This window comes from Zootermopsis nevadensis, unplaced genomic scaffold (genome assembly GCF_977971745.1).
Source record: "Zootermopsis nevadensis isolate Lab colony 2312 unplaced genomic scaffold, Znev_1.0 Znev_ptg000061l, whole genome shotgun sequence".
NCBI lineage: Eukaryota > Metazoa > Arthropoda > Insecta > Blattodea > Termopsidae > Zootermopsis > Zootermopsis nevadensis.
Window position 1 is genome coordinate 19124192 of NW_028259192.1, and position 22852 is coordinate 19147043.

At 38.5% G+C, this 22852-nt stretch overlaps 1 protein-coding gene across 5 annotated transcripts in view; it reads right to left on the reverse strand.

Moving 5' to 3' along the window:
* LOC110835025 (uncharacterized) overlaps nucleotides 1-22852 on the reverse strand; it is an 88234-nt gene that overhangs the window by 63841 nt on the left and 1541 nt on the right. Inside the window, exon 1 of one of the 5 annotated variants that reach the window (XM_022074840.2) lies at nucleotides 9174-9204. The exons of 3 other annotated variants lie outside the window; for them this stretch is intronic. In XM_022074840.2, the coding sequence (XP_021930532.1) occupies nucleotides 9174-9189 (16 nt within the window). In that variant the 5' untranslated portion in view covers nucleotides 9190-9204. Of the gene's footprint in view, nucleotides 1-2455; nucleotides 2757-9173; nucleotides 9205-22852 lie in introns of those variants that run through there. One more of the 5 variants, XM_022074838.2, reaches the window with a different exon arrangement.

Consider the following 22852-nt stretch of genomic DNA (forward strand, 5'->3'; position numbering starts at 1 on the left):
CACTACCAAAATATGTGCAGACTTTAACTAAACGATTGTATTTCGCCAAAACATGTACGTAACACGCGTCAATGCGTCATATCGGGACTCGAAATAGTGAAATACTATGATCGTGGTTTCGAATAAAATAATGTCCAAACTCTGACGCTGATGATGAGTAAAGGAACAGCAGATCAATTTCTTGTTCCGTTTTAGAATGTAATAAATTAGCAGAACGAGCCATGCTCTAAATTTTTGCAATTCCGAAAGAACAGGTTCTAATCATAACCCCGTTAAAAAGTTGCGTTGTCCAGATGCCATTACGGACAACAACTTTATACACTATTATCACTCCCTCCAGGTAAATGCCAGGATACCTTAAATTCGGCCACGATCGCTTCCTTCCACACGTTTTTTAAATTCATCATTCACTAGTTATCCTCTCTAATTTGAGGTACCGACAGCGTAGTTGAATTAAAAACACATAAATAAATTACGACCTAATTTCGCAAACCTCTACACAAAAAGCATTCACTGGATGCCGCCCAACGTCGTACACTAATTCCCTGTCATGAATAATGTCACATGTCTTCTGCGAAAACTAATTGTTCTGAATAGGACCGTACAGTCTCGCGTGAATGACGACAGAAACAAGGCAGCAGCAGCTCAAAACCTATTTTGGTTTAAACGATGCAACTTGACATGTTTCGTTACAAACAAATTAGTATATAAAATAATTGCCTTTGTGAAAATGTGCCGGGCGTAAAACTCGTAATGGATCCAGCTCTAACGTTCCTTCGCACTATCTCTCAAACAGTCTGAGAAAAAGAGCTGTAAACCACGAAAATACACGCCACCTGCAGGTGGTTTGACATGTGTTACTCTTCGATTTAGTTTATTTTGGTCTATTGAACGATGCCAGTAGCTTAGATTATGCAGTGTCGAGTGATATGTTTAGTGAATCTTGAATTGTAAAGGATATTAAAGGAACCAGTCGCGGCATACCCTAAAGCACGATGAATAAAATGAAAAATAACGAAAACCCTTTCGGAATTGCCGGTCTCAGGACCGAGTTAATCTCCTCACGTCAGAATTTCAGAAGTCCCATTACTAACATGCACTGGTATATCTTAAAATATGAAAAAGCTTCAAAACTGAGGTTGTTATATCTGTACAAAAAATATTACAACACCCCCCCACCTCGAATCTTATTTATATGCACGATTTTAATCATTTTTTTTAGTGGCTAAGACGCCTCCTAGCAAGGCGTACATGCAACATCTACATTTCTCTACCACAAACGAATGTAATGGTAAATACTGAGATTGATAATCAGCCAAGAAAGTACCATTACAAACAGCTGCCACCATTAAAGCAACACCACGTTAATTTCCAAAACACCTGTGCATGCATGCACACCACGCACAAACTGTCTCCTTGAACACAACACATATGGTTAGTTCTTTGACAATGCAATGCCAACAAGTATTAGTTATTGAGAGCCATGAAGAACGGCTTTTGTGAAAACAATGAGAAATAATAAAAGCAGCACATTATTTTCACATCATTTCGAGTAACAGTTGATATTTTTAGCTGATGATTTAAATGAACACGGTCGTTTCTTTTTTTTAATTTTCACCAACACGAAGCACGTTCGATTACAGAAACGTGCAAATAAATGTACACAGACACGTTATGAGGTATTAATTCGCAGATGCCAATCATATGGGCACTAAATGCATGAGTACTTCCACTCGTCATTATGGTACAGAGAGAGAAACTGAAGGACGTTTCCGAAGGTAACATGTTGATTGGCCTTGTATTTCTCCTACCTTGCAAATCATACTTGCATCAGGTGGTCGGTCATTACGTAACAAGATCGCACCACGGGAAATATAAAGTTTCCTGATAAATACATTATTCCATTCTGTATGCAATACCACATGAACCCGCAAGTTTTTGAAATAAACTACGCCGTTCGGTAGCCTAGAATTCTTGCTATTGGAATTCCAAGAACGTGGGTGTGACGGAAAATCCAAAAGATCTGAGCAAACGGTATAATTTTGTATATGAGAGTATGTACTAATGGAGACCTGGTCGAATCTCGTCAAAGATGAACCACACCTGCAGCTATAAGCAGCAATTGCTTGCACATAAGTTTTATTTCTGAAAAGGTACGCGACGGGCTTCGACAAATCAAGTTGGCACTACTGGTTCATAACTGCATCCCGTAACATACAAAAAAACTAACGGCCATATGCGTCTTTCCCGATAAGACACGTGTCAAAAGAATCACAACACAGATTTCGACCTGCTTCTGCTTTACTTGTAAAACACACACATTCAAATCACACCTGGAGATACAAGATCGACAAATTCACTAATTTGTAAAACTAACATCTCTTTAAAACCTTGTTAAAGGAAATTACTTCAAATATCTGGTCATATGTACGCACAAACACTTTCAACTACTCACAAGGAAATACACCTGCAATAACTAGCACCTCATTGCACTGACACACGTACAAAAACAGAAAACATCTGGAATCCATGCTACACACACCGGTAGCTTTCCAGCTAACAAAATTCACTCCCAAACTAAAAAGCCTTGTCCTTCCATACGGTACTTGCACAATAATCTTCGCAAACTAGCACGTTTTAACACGAAACAGCCTGTGAACAACAGCAAAACCATACGCAATTTGCAACTCAAGATTACAACGTGGCTTTCGGTCGGAACAGAGCAACTGATCGACTTCTTTCTCCACCTCGGCTTACCTTACTGTTTGTTCGCTTATACTACGTGGCATTGGACTCACCGTCACACGGTCGGTCGCCAGCCCGGTAACCAGTCGATCTCCTTTCTCTGTTCCTCTTTTCGTGGCCTTTAATTTGCTCCAAGCCCCTTTTACACTATCACAACAGATTTCTCAACAATGAGTTTATAACATTATTTGATATTGCAAGGCAGCAATAGATTGAACTAACAATTATCATACGATATTAATGTACAGGGAACTGAGTAGGACGTTCCGTGCAGTGCGTAGTTGTTTAGTAAACTATGCGTGAACACAATTTCTCAGAGGAAAATGCATGAATAAATCAGACAACGGACTTGCTAATTTGTTACCGACGTCGCAACAGATCGTTCAGAGATGTTAAATATTTAGCTTACATTTTTAATTTGGTGTAGCTCTAGCCGTAATCAATCGGACTTAATCACTACGATTACCATCAACTACGGGCCATAAAACCTAGTTCTAAAGTCCGGGGAAAACCCCAATGGTCTGATACTGCGTCATTTTATGCATGTAAAACGTAACGCTAGTCAATGCAGTCTGGTACCCGGCAAAAGATGAACAGTTATAATGCAGAAATGAGTACGCTAAATATTGAACATGCAAAGTATATTATTTACGAACCACATCCACAGAAACGCGAACAAGTATCGGACTGCAATAACTGGACATTTCACGCTGTCACTGGCTAATAGCCCATAATCACGAGGCCGACTAGACGTTTCTCCATTCTTTCGGGAATTTGTGAAAGTTTTCTTTCTTTTGTGACGTCTTTTACAGGTACTGTGTGGTACGCATTTGAAGCCACTGCCATTGCTACTGTTGCCATCAAGTAAGGTTCAGTGAGACAGAGCACGCTAGTCAGTAAATAAATCATTGTCCTCGAGGCTGTTAACGCAGACCTGATTAAAAACCAACATAAAACACTGAAGGATATGAACCAAACCAACGGATTCCGATATATCAATGTACAAATCGCAGGCGACATCCAGATATCACCGCTTGATTCCTACAATGAGTTGAAATTAACTACAATTCTAACCAACTCGATGACGATAGGCCTTCCTTCAGTAAATGTAACAAATTCACTGTTACATAAGTAATTTTCGTCACCAAACAAAGCATTCCCACTTTAAAAATATCCCCTCATTAACTCCACCAAACGCAATCCTCTTTGAGAAACCAATAGTCGCTCAACAGGTACGTGTACACAACAGCCCACCCCTGGACCGTATCACGCAACACTTAAATATAGCCCACATCCTCACACCTCATTTATGTAAGATCCGTTGTAATAATATTTTACCACCTCTTCCCTTCACGATTTCCAATCAAAATGTTATTAGCATTTCTGATACGTCACAATCTTCTTGATCTGATCACCTTAATACCAGCGGGTGAAGAGTACGGATTAATAAGCCCCAAATATCTTCAACACCTTCAGTCTGTTTCTCCCACAACGCGAGAGACAATTTTCACACTATGAAAACCAGATAATGTATTACCTCGTATATTTCAATCGTTACATAGCTAGATAAGAGACCAGTAGATGAAATAATGCAAACAGGATAGCGTTCCTTGCCTGATACTATTCGTGGAAATGACAAAAGTTATCAGATAACAATAACGACGACGATTAGGGTTGCAGTCGATTAACCAAAGTGTATTAAAGTTATGCCTAAAAGGTGCTCTACAAGAAAGCTGTTAACATAAACAGGAAATATCTATCTGTAATACAACAAACTGCACGCCTTTAGTGTACTGCTACTTCCTGCTTTATGCGGTGAATATACAGATTCGTACAGTTCCAACTGAGCAAGGCAACACCAATTGATGCTTCTATAATTACATATTCGAACATGGCACCATAAGATACAAATAAAATGCCTACGGCCAATTTTATACAGCATTTTACAAAAAAAATATGGACATTATTTCTACCAAAAGAATCGGTCATGCGTAATCATAGCCTAGTAAAGTTTATAGACACTGCACAAAACTAAGCAGGCTTTACTAAAAGGTTCAACGCGCAAGTCACAACTCCAGAACTACTGGTGTATTTTGACAACACAAAACACTGGATAATTCAATTTTCCTTCAGGTTGATGCATTTAAAACCCCATTTACGAATGAAAAGTTCGCTTTTATTTAGTGCAACCCGTAAAATCATAAATCATTGGTCAAAAATTGTTTAAATAATAATTACGGAATCAAACAGAACGATATAATTTATGATAGCCACGTTTTTTAAAAAAATGAACTTTTCTGAGGAACTTGGGAATATTCGACATACGCCTGGAGAACATCGACAGGTGACCGCTGCTCTTAATGCTTAAACCGGCTTGATATAACTTGCCTGAATCAACTGACGATGCCATTTAGCGCCGATTCCAGTGACAGTAGCTACAGAACAGGATACGACCTTGAACCCGACTGCATTCTAGTCAACAACTGTTTTTATTCTAGGTTCCGCGAGAATAATTAGGCTCAGCCGAATCACTACGAACAGCGAACAGCCGTGGACTTGGGGCGGAAAACCATGTTAACCTTAAGATTAGATATAATGTGAAGCTAGTTCCACGTGAGCGACCATGGCCGATCTCGCGTGGTAGGGGTCACAACCACTAAGAAGCCAATCACAAGACTTCTTTTCATAGGTATTCAGCCCATTCATTATTACCGATTCGCATTCCACAGAAGTACGAATCAGGTTCCTTGAAGCTCGAGTTAGTAGGTTCCAATTTTCGCAAAAAGAAGAACAGGTAAAGCGACGGCTTGGTATGCCAAGTACATAACGGTGCATGTAGCTTCCTCCCAGCCGGTCAACGTGCGAATACTGGCAACGAGTAAGTCTGCACTGGCAAGATTTGACTTCGTCGGGATTGTTCGTCGTCTTTCAGAGGTCAACAAACGCGGCAACAGCAGCACAGCGACTGAAGAAGACACCACAAGCAACCGAGCGACGGAAGGCAACAAAATCGCGGCTTCTTCGACCTAAATACTTCTCAGCTACAAATCAACGGAAAAATGGCAACTTATAAAAACTGCTGTTCCGCTGCGCTACATTGCTGTCGAAAGATCTGTTATATCCTTGTGTAACAAATGAACACCTTTCACCGTCCAGCGCTAATGCAGTCCAGCCGTGTTCAGTACCAGAGCTTGTGCAAGTTCTGCAAATGATATTCACAGTAAACCCCTACAGTGCTTTTATGTCGAAATTCCTACCACCCACTTAAAAATCAGACCGGAAAGGCAATTGGGCGAACAGGATATAATTCGGAATACAAGCTGTAAATATATATATTTTTTTAATTCGTAACCATTACATCACCTCAAAATTTCAAAGCGAACTCCGTGATTGGAACCAGAACTTCTATAAAGGTGAAAACAAATACTAACAGAAAACACAACATTCAAAGAAAATGTTGATACTACCTGATAACCGCTTAGATCACTTACAAAATCTACCAAAATGTATGCCTCGGGCTCTAGTACAGGCCGGGAATGACGAACGTCCAATAGCAAACAAAGATCGCGACGTATGTAAACCAGCGACTTCCTCATCGCGATTTTAAAATTCTTTTGCAGGCACTACTTCCGTCATAGAGTCCCAGAAAATGAAATCAAAGGGAGAACGTAGTGGCCACCTAATATGTTTCCTGTGACAATCTCTCTCGCTCTGGGGTGGCACGTTGATCGCCTCTCCTGAAGCGATACAGAATACAGTGGATCTTCACCCAATTTTTCTTGGATCAACAATAATGAAACGCAACAACCCTGAGAAACGTAAGGGGAAGGGGAAAATATATTTGAAATTATCCGAAAGCGTTTTATTTCAATATTCATCAAAGTTTCGAGTCTGGGTCATCTCATCGATACTACCCAAAATTCTTATAATTCCGCCTATTTTACTGCTCAATTACGCAACATTCCTCCATTTCCCACTCACATAACTGCTATTTCGCTTTTCCTCTCTTTTTTTTGCAACTTCAATTTGTGTTCAAAATCCATGCAAATTCAGATTCCAACAAAAATGTTACGTGAATCATTCCCTTATTTGGTACAACGTAACTTGGAATGACCTGCGCCGTGTAGTCTGGTAGAAGTAACTCATCGCCCTGATGGTGGATGCAGCAAGGACCTAAACGGCGCTACAACCCATAAGACAGCCATCTTCGGACTCTCCGCCATGAAAACCTCAAATCCTACAATTGCAAGATTTGCAGTAGTTGTAAAATTCAACAAATAATTCCAAAGAAAACGCGAGGTAATTGGTAGCAGTGACGAACGACAAGACCCGAATCTCTTTTATCACAGACCTGCAACACGTTTACTTCCCAGATTTCAACCAACTCTCCTCACCTCGAGTCTAAGCTACGTGACGACGGGTTCATTGAAATACCGTGCCCGAGTTCCAGACGTTCACTCAAGCCTGCCTTACCCGCTCTCTCACTCGCCTTACTACGCGATCAACCAACCGCTGATTCCCAGCCTTTTTAACGCAAATAAACTGTTAACCATAAACTCCATACTCTGGCCACGACAGACTTGACAAACAATACGGAAAGCGTTCACTCTTTGGACACGTGTTTCAATTCCCACATCCGTCTGAGTTTTCAAGAAAACAGCGATAAATTCTCCAGCGTTTGGGTCAGGATCGCAAGTTGGATTTATTGGCTACAATGCACCGACGCAATTTCATCGACACAGTACATCTAAAATAGATTAAACAAAGAACAGAGGTTCGATTGTCACGATTTTCAAATGAGCCGAACTTCTACAAAGCTATAATAAATAACATACAAAATTCCATGGTTTATCTTTCGCTTATAAATTCCGTAAAACAACTTAAAGGTGCCACATCTCTTTAACACAAACCCTGTCAACAACCGTGGATGCTGTGATAATAGGCCAAAATATCAAAATTTCACACTGGCAGCTTTAATGCCCTATCAGCCATACTACGGAAATCGAAAATTAAATCAACCGCAGACGTCATTTAGTTAGTTTACCTTCCTACTGCACAGATTTCCAGTCCTACAAATCCTACGTTCCTATACGAAGGTAACAAGTTAACATATTACGAAATTCAATTTAATTCATGGGTAAGACTGCCCGGCTGACGTATGGATGATCCAATGATAAAATTGTACTGTTTTCAATTGCAAATACGTTCCGAACTGTTGTTACTGTTTTCTCTTTGGTAAATACTTATTAACATGAGATTCTCTCTACGTTCATTTTGCAGGATGCAGTACCGAAATATGGCATCGTCGCCATGTTTGTAAATCTTGACTTTCAAATATTTCACGCAGAATGTGCAAGAATGTTTGTGAAAACAGGTCAACTGGTTCGTGGTGATCTCGTGACTTTTCTTCGTTCATAAAAGAAAGTAGGATAATAAAATGACCTTACGAATGTTCTACAATTTTTAATATCTGGGGTCACACAATAATTCCGAGCTCTAGAGTAAAATACTCTATTTATAACACCTTAAAACGATCTCACGGCCGCAATGTTCTACGTGCTGGAGGAAAACGAGCACAATCCTTCAACGGCTAAACGTCTTACAGAACTTCACGACAGCCCTCGCACGGGCTCAAAACTATTAGCTTTTAGGGCGCACGTAAAGGCGGATGTACTTATTTTACCCCACATAAAAGACGGAAAGAAAGCTATAAAGCAAATAATAAATCGCTTCAATGCGCCCTCGTCTAAGAAAAGAGCAAAAAGGCACAGAAAAAAGGGCTCGAGTTCAAGTGACCGCATTCGCCCTTGGGATTGTCGTCATCTATGACGTACTTCAGACACGGATTCACTCACAATTAAGGAATTACGAAAGGTAAAAATTAATGGGATTTCCGTGAACATCACCTTCCGTCTCCTTCAACCGAGATTAGATATTGGCAATGGTGTCCTTACGAATAATCGCCCTACTTCCCGGTGAAGCAAATGTGTAGAATAACTTAAATGGAATGACGCCTACAAATACACAATTTTATTCGTTTCCGAGTCACTGAAATCCATAATCGGAAAACTATGATTGCAGTCTCGTAACATGCTGAGTGCATGAATATTTGGAGTTTCCACTGTATGTCACAATCACACTTCCATTTTATGTGGTTATGTAGGTCCAGCACCTACTCTGGCATTACATCTTGCGGGTTACGGGTTACCTGAACATCGAATAAAAATATCATTACTTTTTACACACACACGCCTGCGACATCGCAAGGTCAACACTCAGTCCGTCACTGACATTCTACAGACACGACTTACGCGTCTGTCCGAGACAAAATTCTCGACTACTCGCACATGCGGTACACAAAGCCCAGAAAATTCAACGGAACTTCCAAAGTGAACTCTAGTGATGATCAACAGAAACATGTACTGTACCAAATGAAGATTCCATACTCGTTCGAGAACAAAAATGGCTTCTGGACTAGTGTTATCCACATGAGGACGAAGTTCGAACTGTTATCGGCCGGAATTATGGTCAGGGGAAGACAGGGGACACGGTACAGTGCTTCGTTATCTCGCCGGAAAGAGGGGTGGTAAGTAAATGGAACTCTGCACTCGCCCGAACTGACCAAGAAATGTAACGCTTTGGGGATTTCAATGAAATCAGCAAAGGTACCACAACTCACACGTTTTAAATGCATAACGCGCAATTGCACACTTCCACAGATCAGTCTGCACCCAACACTGTTTACTAGATTTACAATGAAGAGACAAGACACAAAGCACTCCCAAAAAAGGAAGCCATCCTGCGCGGGGAATCAGGGAGGTCAAAGCTGGTCCGGGATGTTCTGCTTCTCCAGCCACTCATTTCACCTATTTGTCCACGACTGCAGTGATTAATGTATAAATACATTGGAAAATGCGGATTTACAGGTGAATATTACGACAGAAAATCAAAAAATACAGGCAATTCCAGGCTGGATATTTTAGTGTATAATATAGACATATTAATGACACGCTTGGTGTACAGATTTTCAAATAAGAATACCAGGGAGTTTCCCCACCCTCTGAAACTTGCCAGTGAATGAATAAACGAGTAAATATAAATGCGAGCGTAATGTAATCAAAGGGAAACCCCCAGGCAGCCGGGAACCAAGTGCGGAATCCTCCGCAAAGTTCAGTGACAAGAGAAGACTCTTACGTCATTGGCAGCATTCGGTCATAGGTTAAATTCTGGCGAACGCGAAAGAACTGTCACGCACGACGCATTTTCCTAACTTGTTTTTTACAATGCTTAAAACACGTGTAAGCTTATAAAGTATGAAAACAGCAATGAACACAAGTCTCTACGATCCCAAATTTGGCGAAAAGTTCTTTACTGATACACTTACACCAACAAAAATAATGACAACTTTTAGAAGTTCCACGTGGACGAAATGAGATGTAAACGAACTTCGCTTCATATCTGAAAGTTGACACACAGCAGATCCACTGCAACAAGTATGGCACAAATGACAAAAAAGTTCCCATGAAATAAACACGACTGAGGTGACACTTCACACAAAAGCAAGATCGTCAATGCGAACTTGTTTCGTCATTCCAGACACCCTCCCAGTCGCATACTTGGCGAGACGGATGAATGCAACCCCTAAACCCAGACAGATATTACGGAGGGAGCCACTTCTCAAAGCCTCCCATGTCCCGCAGGATCGATATGGGGATAACTGGAGGTCAATGCCCCAGAATGGCGTCACGTGTTTAGGGGGCCATGTTCAAGACTACACTACACGCGGACGAGGGTCTAGAACCCACGCGGGAACCACATGGCTTCAAGCAATACAATGAAGGGCACTTCCTCTGCCGCTCCACATAGAAACATTACTAATATTTATTTACCTGGTCGCTCTGTCGTTGTAGGTAGTCGAGACTCAAGATGTAGAAACGTGTTTTTATACCGAGAAAATTCCGACCCAAGCCTACATAAAATTAATTTTACAATTGTGATTAGTGACAACAAAACTAAATTCTAAACTTGCATTTTTAAAATAAATTAACCCCGACAAAATGTTTCACTCCTAAATGCAGAACTGAACTATAAGACAGCTCACAAAATGTAAACTGACACTTCACACTTAATCAGGCATAAAAGTAAACAAGACAGCAAAACGTATCTACTATAAACATTTGTGATTTGTCGTCATCAAACAATGTTACGTTATATTTGTTTACTCGGTATTGTTGTACCAACACAACACTGCCGAGTAAACAATCTACTATAAAAATTTGTGATTAGTCGTTGTCGTAAAAAAAAATGACGTCATCAACAATGTCAACTATAAACAAACTCGGCATTGTTGTGCAACACAACAATACCGGGTAAAACAACAATGTCGAGTAAACAAATAATGCTTCACAACAAAAACTATCAAGCCAGTAGCCCCGAAGGGTGGGTTAGTTTAGTGTCTTACTCAAGATTTTAAAACACAAACAACCCCCCTTCGGGGGGGGGGGGGGGTTGGTCAAGTGTTTTACCCCCCATTCGGGGGGGGGGGTAGTTTAGTTTCTTACTCAAGGGTTAAAACACTTGAATGAGACACTGAACTAATCCCCCCCGAAGGGGGGGTTAGTTTAGTGTGTTACTTAAGATTTTAAAACGCAACTTGACCAACCCCCGAAGGGGGGTTGGTCAAGTGTTTTAACCCTCAATTCGGGGGGGGAGGGTTAGTTTAGTTTCTTACACAAGGTTGGTTGCGTTTTACAAACTTGACCAACCCCCCCCCCCCGAGGAGCTCCGAAAGGAACGCTCTGCTCTAGTTTTTAAAATGTTTTGATGGCCTTAAAATACAACTTCGAGTACTTTAAAATTCCCCTCAAACGCGGTCTTCGCGACTTTGAATTTTTCAGTGGCCATCACGTTCACGCAACGTAGACAGAACTTCCTGAGGTATACTGCTGTACATCCGATAGCCACCAATATACGCCACACCTGAAAAACTTTTTAAATTGTGTAATCTTATGTCACGTTTCAATATTTTGTATAGTATGTCGCTTCTAGAACAAAAGTTCAATTTTAGTACCACATAAAATAGAACTTTAAGGATACAATTACAATTACAATTAAACTCGCCCCACAACTTTTGATCTTTTTTCCCTAGTACCAACTTCAATGCAATCCGTTCAGTAATCTGATATGAAGCACGCAAACCGGTAAACGGAACGTCCATGTTATGCGTTCATGGTATGCACTTCGGGAGAAAGGGGCAAATGAATTAATTCCCGTGCAAGCTGAATCCATAAATGCAATGCGGGAGGACACGCGAAAATCTACACCCAAGTGCACCTGTTTCAACACAAAAGAGAAAATTACATTTTTCATAAAACGTAGCCAGTTTTAGCGCTGTACTTAACAAAAAGTATAGTAATAATTTATGTTATACGGAATGCACACTGTAATCGCTTAGGATAATACGGATCGCCTCCACACAGCTTAGCAGTCAATAAACTTTACACTTGGTGCGCGTGATAACCAATCTGTTAACACTAGAGGAAATCAATGTTTGTTACTGTATGACACCTACATTAATAAGATTTCTCGTCGATGGAGAAAGCCTTAGGCGTGCATTTAGTTAGAATCATCATGAATTTAAACGTGGATTACGAAATAGATTATGGGCGAGATGTTACAAAAAACTAAAACCTAGTCAGTCGGTCTGTAGCAGCCGGAACCACTTTACACGCTGGCCAACACCCACTAGCGGCGTCGTAACACAGTTACTGGTTCGTAGCTTAGTTTCAAGAAGACCTCACAATGTCACTTTCTTTTCCGCTGACGTAACACAGAGCTCATACGATACATTTCCTAATCGTGAAATACAAGATTCAACCATCCAAATTTAGAAGAAATGAGAGAACGGTCCTGCTTCGTATTCAGATTTCCAGTGTTCAATCTTGACGCCGGGACTGGCTATCCTGACAAAAGTTTTCAGCGTTTTCTTTCCAGTACCTTAATTAGGCAACGACAGCTTTTTTCTACATCCTTTCCAATTCAATATTCACGAATCATATCGCTCGAGGCTAAATCATCAAAGGGATACAATAGGACAATAAGGAACCAGCAGGGCCACTGCCGAGGCTGCTGACACTTGCCGCATTCAATCACAACTTTCTGGTGACAACCTGAAGGTCCAAAACTTTAAAACAAAGAAATCATCACAATAACCAATCACGCGCCAGTCTAATCCCGTTATATAACATGCCTGAAACGTTTTAAAACTAGTTACAACACTCTTGGTCTTACAACAGGACAACCCCCACCCCTCGAAAAAATTCATTTTCCTCAACAGCTGCATTCACGGCCCACGGCAACCGCCATTATCAGACTGAAATATCCTACACTTGCAAATATTTTTTTCTTCGCAATTCGTCTTAAGATACGTTTTTATTCTTCCCATGCAGTAAGAGGTCGTATTTCAATACCACATAAACAAGGAGTAATTGCATTATATCATCATGTCACCCGGCATAGTCCGTCTTGTGGATGCGGATGCCTCAAATATGGAATGCAGACAACTGCGAATATACGGGGGTCACGGAGAACCGAAAAAATGATTCTCCAGCTTGAGGGATGGATATAATGTCCACAACTCCTCACGCAAGTCTGGTATTCAGGCATGAGAAGTATACATCCTGGTGCACAATACGCTAACGGAAGTAATGGGTGGCAAAATTATGGCAGCCACTTACCACAACAATCCCCAATCATTGTCCTACTAACAATAAACAGTTAAGACTGATTTATAACTGCCTGTTTTCTGCTGTACGGAACAGACGTCGTGTGAATGAAGCTTATAGGTCTTTCTTTCTTTCCCCAGCTTGCGAACTAGCCGAGCCAAGTCGGGCTTATTTGCTTTCGCTCCATATACATATCCTGAATCAAGGAAGTGCAATGTCATTTTATTAACCTCAGTCAAGCCAAAGGCCATAATATCTTCGATGTGTCGTTACGACAGAATTCAACTGCATTAACTTCACAATAAGGATCATCCTTAAGCTGTTGACAGGTGAGCTGAAATTTGCTTTCGTGAAGGCAGAAACAAATGACGTGGAACCGAATTCAGCATGTGGATTTCATACAGACAACCGCAACGGAAAACGAACAGCTGCACGAGGCATAACCCCGAAGATGGAGACTATACGCTGCTCTGAAACGTTCAAACCACCGACAAGATCACATTACGTCGCAACCCTGAAGACCTCGACCGACATCCTCAAATCTCAAACCTCACAAGAATTAAATTACACCAACAGCGTACACTCATCCTCAAAACAGGGCTGGCTTTTCAATGTTTGTGAGAACTACAGCCCAGTATTCAGCTCACATCAACATGCGCAACGTATCAACACACACAGTGCTCACGACAAGTGGAACAGAGTATACAACTCATAAAAATGAGGCCAAGGCGGAAGTCATGAACGTACACTCCAAGCAAGCAACACCTTATTCAGCTCAATGGTGCAAGGTATTCCAGTAACTACTCAACAAATTCAATTCTTACGGGATATCAAGGTTCAGCACTCAGCAGCCATAGATTCAATCATGTTCACATCCCAAAACATGTTATCATAAAAATCAGTATATCCTCAAGTATTTATCTCAATGTCTCGCGTGAACCACGTCTAAACGAAATGTTGTATACCTGTCGTACTCCATTTATACTACATTCCACCAGCCGCATTCTTCCTGTTTCAATCACCTTAACATCACTAGGCAAATCGTACAAACTACGAAACTCCATATTTCCTCCATCCTCCTTTTTGCTGACCTCTCTATATCTAACCACTTCCTTCAATCATACTCAGACACAATCTTTGTTCTTCCCTCTGAACAAAATACTGTAACTATTTCCTAACCTACAAAATAACAGTGTGCAATTATTCCTTTTAAAAATAAGGGGGGGGGGGGGGGGAGCAAAACTAGAAGCAATAAACTCTACACACCTTCAAAATTTGTGTACAGGTGCTGAATCACAACTCCACTTTAACTCTTTGAAGTCAAAGCACAACCAAGTAACATTGAAGAATTCAGTCCATACCTCAAAGAGGACACTTCACCATTACAAAGATCAAATTATTAATGCTGTTTAAGGAAATTATCTTTGTTCACGCTGACATTCCTAAAGAAACCATTTATACAGAATTCAGTTACCACCTGGGTATGAAGTTCAAACATGCAGAATACGCAGAGTCCAACAGTTCTTACAAAATTATACGCTCTTTGACATTATAGATGGCTGTCTTCTATGTTGTAGCAACACACTCTGATCAAATTTACCAGTGTTTCAGAGCTTGACTCACTGCCCTGATGATGATAGCAGCAAGGACCTCTGAGAAGTTGTCAAACTTCTACCAGACTACATGATGCTACAAACCAGAAGACAGCCAGCTCCCTACTCACTGCCACAAGAACCTCAAATCCTACTTTCAAGACCTTCACAATTCACATCGTCATTCATTCAGAGGTGGTAATTATGTGACCCAAAAATATTATTTCTCAAAATAGGGTATAAGGAAGTAGACTGGTTTCACCTGCATCTGGTAATGAACCTTTGGATTCATAAAACAAAGGAAAATTCTGAATTTGTAGAGAAACTGCATGCTTCCTAAGGAAGACACTGTTCCACAAAGGAAGCCAACAGAATCTAAAATATTATTATTTTGTGGTGTCACATCAGGTCACAAGAATTTCAAGTACATTCAAATTTAAAAACTAATAAAAATCAGTGTCTCACGATATGGAGAGAAGTTTTTGAAACTACAAATGTGTAAACAATCGATAAAAAATAACTAACAATATTCAATTCCACTTCAAATACAAAACTGTGCATGTTATCAAACTGAGCAATATGTAAAAATCAGGTTCATATATAACATACTGCTTCATAACCCCAAAAGAAAGTTTCAAAGAACTCCTTTTACCAGCAAACCTGAATAAGTCCTCAGAAAGACGTCAATCACTTTCAGAATTACAATTAGTCCACCTCTAATAAACTGCAGAACAGTTATGATTTGATCCTGCGGCAATTAAACACAGAAGCCTCTGAATAAGAGATATTTCCTTCGTACTTGATACATTACATAATTATAAGTAGGAATGCTTGAAAGTAAATAAGCAGCCTAAATTTGACAACCACAGGTATGGGAACAGTGCGAAGCTGCTACCAAGACGCAAGGACTTTCCCAGGATATTTCACAACCAACAGCTATTTATAATGCACTAACTCAGTGTTGCACAACCTTTCTACACTAGCGGCACACTAAATATTGTCGGAGAGTCATGGCGGCACACCAACCCCATTTTGCATATCATGGGGGGGGTGTGTTTGATGGCATTGACTGGCTGCAACTTCTTATACATCGACCCCAACCGAAGAATGTTCTATTTCGCATTTATAATTATCCATCTTTATTATTGTCATTTATTTTAAATATATTCATTACTTTAAATTAAAATATAATATTTCCTACAGTTTGATCCAAAATTTAATAACTATGTGTAAACATTTAAACGTAAAGATACTTGTCTATATATTTGTACATGTAGAGTTTAGAAAAATAGAAAATGGCAAGGGGAGGTACATTTTTTGCTGCAAAGTGGTTGTGTTGTTTTCCAATTCAATTTAGTAAATCTTGTCTGTCCTTAGTCTGCCCGATCATAATAAAGAAAATGAAAACTGAGACAGAGCAGAAAACAAAATTAACAGTTATTTATCTCATTATGGTTATAATTACAATATGAGGTAAAAACTTTGTGGCACACCTAGATGGCCTCTGCAGCACACCGGTTGCGCATCACTGCACCAACTAGTCACCACTAAATACCCACTAGATCCAACCAGTTCTCTATTAATACATTCACAACTCTCTTTCCATGATTAATATATAAATAAAAATGACACTAAAAGAAGAACGCACAAAATCAGTATCTTTCAATAAATAAATATCCCACCAGAAATCCCAAATTCAGGCCATGCAAGATTTGAAGATTAGGAAGTTCCAGAACAACTACATTAAAGATTCTGAAGTTTTGCATAAATTTGTGTTTATAATTTTTATGATTGGATGCAGTAAGCATCTCTGAAACAATGTCAACTTCTGTGAGAATACTACACACTACTACATGGTGCAACATCTCAGAAGGCATACTCACAGCTGTGAGAATCTGATAATAAATTTACACTGCTGCATGTAGGTTTGAGGCATTTAGTGCAGCAATCCCTGCCCAAATGCGCATTTCAAGCATTCATGCTTTTCCACATGCAACATTTAATTTTCTGTACCCATTGTTTTTAAATGTTGTACATATGGAAAAATAAAATGGCTATCAAACCAAGATATCTGCATTTGCTCATAAAAAGCTTTTATACCATTTGAGACTAGTTTTCTAGCTTCAGAATTACTGTAACAGAATGTCTTTTCGCGATACTTATTTACGTGTAACATAATTTATTACAAATATAATGTTATGATATTTCACATTGCGTTTGTCATATATGATCTTTAAGAAGTAAATGAAACTAAGCTTTTATTCCATCACCAATTAGACCACAGTAGCATAAACAAACCACTCCCACGCAAAAAAAAATAAAGAAAGTCTGACAATAAATAAATGCAGACTGCATGTATACAGACATGTAAAAGGCACCATTTTAGATTTAATTTAATTAATTGAAATGTATAACACACACACAATAAACCCCACTATTAATTTCAACTGGCTAAAGTGTCTGTTCTTTTAGCCCCCTGCACATGCCTGGCTAGCATTGACCATAATGCAACATTTTGGTCAGTATCTTCATGATTCTTTTTAACTTTCTGTTGAACTCTGTATTGGTGTTACAAACGCCAAATGCTGTCACTTTCTGGCATGTAAAACAGAGGTAAAAGTAAGCAACATTAGAAGTAAAGAAGACATTTGTATATGACAGAATCTTTAGATACAGATTATGCCAGATACTATGGGGCATGAAGGGAGAAAAAAATTCCACACACAAGGACTTTAAAGAATAAAGAGTCACAAAAGTACAAGACAATAAAAATGGGCCTTAGGCCACTATCCATCATGCCTAATGGGACACATGGGGGATACAGGAAGCTGAAGTGCAATTATCACTCTCTACCAGAAACTACTATGTTTATGATTGCATGGAACTTTACCATGTCCCTTATGCATTTTCAATGAATGGTGCAAGTACCTTTTCACAAGCCCATAAATGAGAACACAAATACATAAGTGATTAAAGCTAACTAAACATAATGTCACACTACCAGCTGCTGATACAGACTAGTAAGAAAATTAATATGGAGGAACACTTCTAAGATAATATAACCTTATAAATATGTACAGCCTGAAGAAAACCACAATGGCATTAGCAAATAAAACTGCTACAATGTATGAACAAACAGCCAAGAATCAGAGCTGTGGGCATGGCCTATACGAGATGCAAGTTGTTTAAGGGTTACTAGCATTAATATCTCGATAGCAGAGGCACAAACAGTTGCCAAGATTCTCTTTATGATTATTTCATGGGTGTCCAAAATAATAAATGCAGTACATGTATGCAATGTTCTTGCAAAGCCACAATATCTCTGTAAAAATTATACTGTCCAAATGTAAAAACTGACAAACTGTGAGGATGTTACAGACAGCAATTTTGCACTGGGAAACAATGGCCCCAGCATAGACAATGAATTTAATAACTTTCATGCTTCCATATAACAGAAAATTACATCACTTTCAAGGTTTCAAATAATATAAAAATGACAAAGCAATTTTAATGAGCAATTAACACAAATTCTTCAAGTGTTGTAATTTCAAAACAGTCATTGAAGAAAGTGACTGCAACTTTAAGATTTATTCTGAAAAGTCAACGCTATGGAGATCCTGCTCAGAACGACTAGCTTCAGTTTCAAAAAAAAAAAAAAGGTCAATGCAATGGTCTACAGCCTGCTTTCTTTTCAATTAATTAATAACTGGACAATATAATTGGGAACACAGAACCACACAATCACAATTTTCCATCAGATTTGTTTAAACGGTGAGGCATAAGTATCGATAAGATTTCAAAATGAAAACTGAGACCAGCATTCCAAGACAAAATTTGGTAAACAAATATTCAAGAGTCTACATATCACAAAAACAAATTTTTAAATTCACACTACACCAAATTCTGCACGACACAATACAAACTTCCTAGATTACTGTGATGTTTTAAAGCAAACTCTAATTTTAAATTAACTTCATGTTATTTCCAACTTAAGATGAAAAATTTCTTAATAAAAGTTCTACAGTTTGAAGATCATCATCATCATACATGCTTCAGAGTCTGAACTGAATATAACTATCATTTCTAACTCAATAGACTGCAGTTTTAATTACCAAAGAATATACCAACCTTTGAAATAAACCAGATTACTATGTTGCCAATAAAGTCTTCAAATGATTCAAAATGAGACCCCCACAAAGGAGACTGTTTTGGAAACATGAATAAGTCATATGAGGTGAGCGTAGCAGTGGCATTTATTTTAGAGCAAATTCACTGTACCAAAGTTTAATGTCAAAAAATCCAGCATAATCCTTCATTTTAATGCATTACATTTATAATGGATATGTACGATTTGTGGTTCACAATGGCAAGTGTGATGGCTGTCTTTTGGGTTGTAACACCTTGCAGTTTGGTAGAATACAGAAAAAGAAAGCTACTGATGAGTTATTGTCACTTTTAACAACTATCTTAAATTTTCATACCTACGATCTGAACAGATTCCCAAACTCTGTACCGTAACCAGGGATTGTACCACTGACATAATCTCTCTAAGATGTCTATTATGCAATTTATTTCTTGCTTACAATTTTTCTTCCTTATTGTTTTCTGTTGTAATACACTTAGTTTTGTGTTATGAGAACAGAAGTATTCATTAATGATGGTCACTGTGGACACCCAGAAATAGCAATGCAAAGAAACAAAGGCTATGCTCCTTATTTGTGCAATGTAATACAACAGTTTCAGTCAATAAACAATTGCAGTCGGCAAGTATGATTTTTTGTAACAAAGGACTGTGTTAATAAACACATTACCAAGTGTCTTTTGTCACAAACACATCCATCATACTTTTACAACCTAATATGAAATAAGCATGTGTTGTGATTATACTTCAGGAATTCCATAAATCTTACAAGCTTTCAAGCTTGATATCAAAGATAGCACAACATGGCACATCAGATAAGATACAAACCACAGCAATGGCAAGATGTATAAAGGCATGCAGGATTCACTGATCATGCTTTCTGTTAATCTGAGGCAATATTCTGAACATTCACTACTCATAGGTAAAGACCCTGCTAAAAACAGCCTTTCAATGAAGTGGTACATTTTAAATCTGCAAGACTGCAGCAACAAGTGTAGCACAGCTACGAATGTCATCAATCACTATGTCATTCAAAGGTCATCATTTCACTGTTATCCCTTGCCATTTTTAATGGGCAGATAAGCAAGGATAGAATGATGATATACTGAATGTGTAAGGAAACAAAAAATGCATCTGAAACATGGACTTGAATACCTCATGAGATGAGGTAATATCCAGCCAAGTGTAAACTGAAACATAACATTAGTAGAAAGATGGCTCAAGATAGGGTCCAATGACAGGTAATGATGGTTACTGTGACCTTCTAACACCTACTACACGAACTTCACATGTCAGTCACAATGATTTGACAATAACCATTACCATTAATATTTCATGCTGTTGCAATGATACCTTCTATTTCATTTAAAATTATCCTCATGCAGTGAGATTTACTAAGAGTCAACACCATCAGTTTGGGGTACTAGTATTTCCATACTTTGCACAAATTTTCATAAGAAGTTAAAAATGGGAATCTACTGAACTTCATAGGGTGATTTTTCCAAATCATTTGAGCTATTTTTTTAAGTACACATAACTAGCCAGGCAAGTTTAAAATAGCAGAATACAGTAACATTCCCTAAATGTATGTCTGTAATAAAGAAGAAACAATTATCCCTCTCCTACTAATAGTAAAATTCAATTTATAAGATAACTGTTGTAATTGATGAATCCATGAGTCCCAAAAGGCTGGTACTCCACCCAACAGGATTTAGAGAATTCTGTAGTAATCAACAAATTAATCAGGTAAACCACACCGGAACTTCACAACAATAACAATGATCACACTCATATAATATTTGGGGCGGGGTGGAAGCTGTGCATTTACATATCCACACACCAACTATGTACCTAAAATCCCCTCAAAACAAATTAGCACTGGAACATGTTTTCCTCTAAGTCCTTCAGTTTTCTTGTCAATATCATTCCACTGCTCCAAATTCAATAATATATTATCTCAAGGATAGACAAAGGGCCCATCTAAAGCCCAGTTCCACAGAAACAGTCTTACCCCATCGCAACAATAATTAAGTGGCGATGTACTGTTGCAGTATAGCCCAATTCACACACAGTATTATTCAACTTTTCACCCATAATGTACAACTTTCAATTCTTTTCTCATCAGAAAGAAAATATGCAAAGACTAGCTTAAAAATAATAAATGTTTTTACAACAATACTGCATAAAAACATGACATGGCACTTCACCACATCTGCTCCAGTTAATCTGACTCATGTAATCACATGAAAAGTGAATCATAATGGGACAAAAAAATCTGTTGGCACTTCCTACCATTCTCTTCCAATCAAACAATGCAACAAACACCACTCTTAAAATTAATGTGCAACAAAATCTAAGAGGTACATTTAACTTAAAACAAAAAGTTAGTAAAATCAATGACACCAACTTAAATTAAAGAAATATTAATGTAAAGAGACTGGGCAAAATTTTAAAATTAACTTTTATGGAATTCAAGGTGAAATTATGCAGTTATTTAAATCTTACAATAAACAGAATACAAATAACATATTTAAATTAAAGAAATAAGACCTAATCAAACTGGATAATAACTTCTGGGTATACCTTCCCTATTTTCACAGCATCACATTACACAGAACAATTTGAGGGTAATTCAACAGTCAGCAGATACAAGTTTAAAGGCCAAGAGAAAATCATCAGAATAATGGCATGTGTTAAAAAAGATATGTTGTTATTCAAAAGTTGCCCCCCAGTAGACTAGTGGTTAGCATGATCGCCACTGGACCCAAGGTTCACAGGTTCAAAGCCAGTCGAAGTCAATGGATTCTTAAGGGTGATAAAAATCCATAACACAACTTCCTTTGGAGGAGAAGTAAAACCGGCAGTCAAATGTTGTAGATTTACGGCATGTAAAAGAACCTTATGAGCATGAATAAGATGTTTAATAAGCAAAATTCAACAGCCATTTCTTACCCAAGTCTCTCCTGATTCACTACTAGATTGCTCTATCATTCAAATCAGAATTGAGTAGAAATTGCACAGAGGCGGTAGGCTGGTCACTCACTACTCACAAAAGCACACTTCAAAGTCTAGGAAACCTCCAAAAAGAGGCAGCGAAGACCCACAACTGGGTTGTAGAGCCAAGGAAGAAGAGGTTACTCAAGAACTACTTCCCTTTGCCAGCAAATTCTTCCTATCATTGTCATTCAAGTTTCAAACAAATTCAGATATATACAATACTAACATAAGACATAAATATGTCCTTTCATACATAAAATTATCTCACTGTAGTATCAAAACAGAATGCACTGTACAGGAATCAAGTAATTTAATGATGTTCTATAAATCACTAAAAGTTCTACAGTCTCAGCTAATGTCACATAAAAGATGTGACATGTTAATAAATTCAAAGTGTAGTTATAAAATAAACAAATTATAATTGGTGAGGAACAAACTGTTTGTGAAAGAACTAATTTCCAACAATTAATGAAAAATGTTGTATCAAAAGAGTAACATTATAATAAAATTCTGTACACTTGACCTGAGCCATACTCCACAAGAAATAGAATGTCCAAGTTCTTTTACCATCAACAACAAATATGTACATCAATAAGTTGAAAATCCCACATAAGAGCCAAATTCTGTCATCTTTGCATGCAATACAATGATGC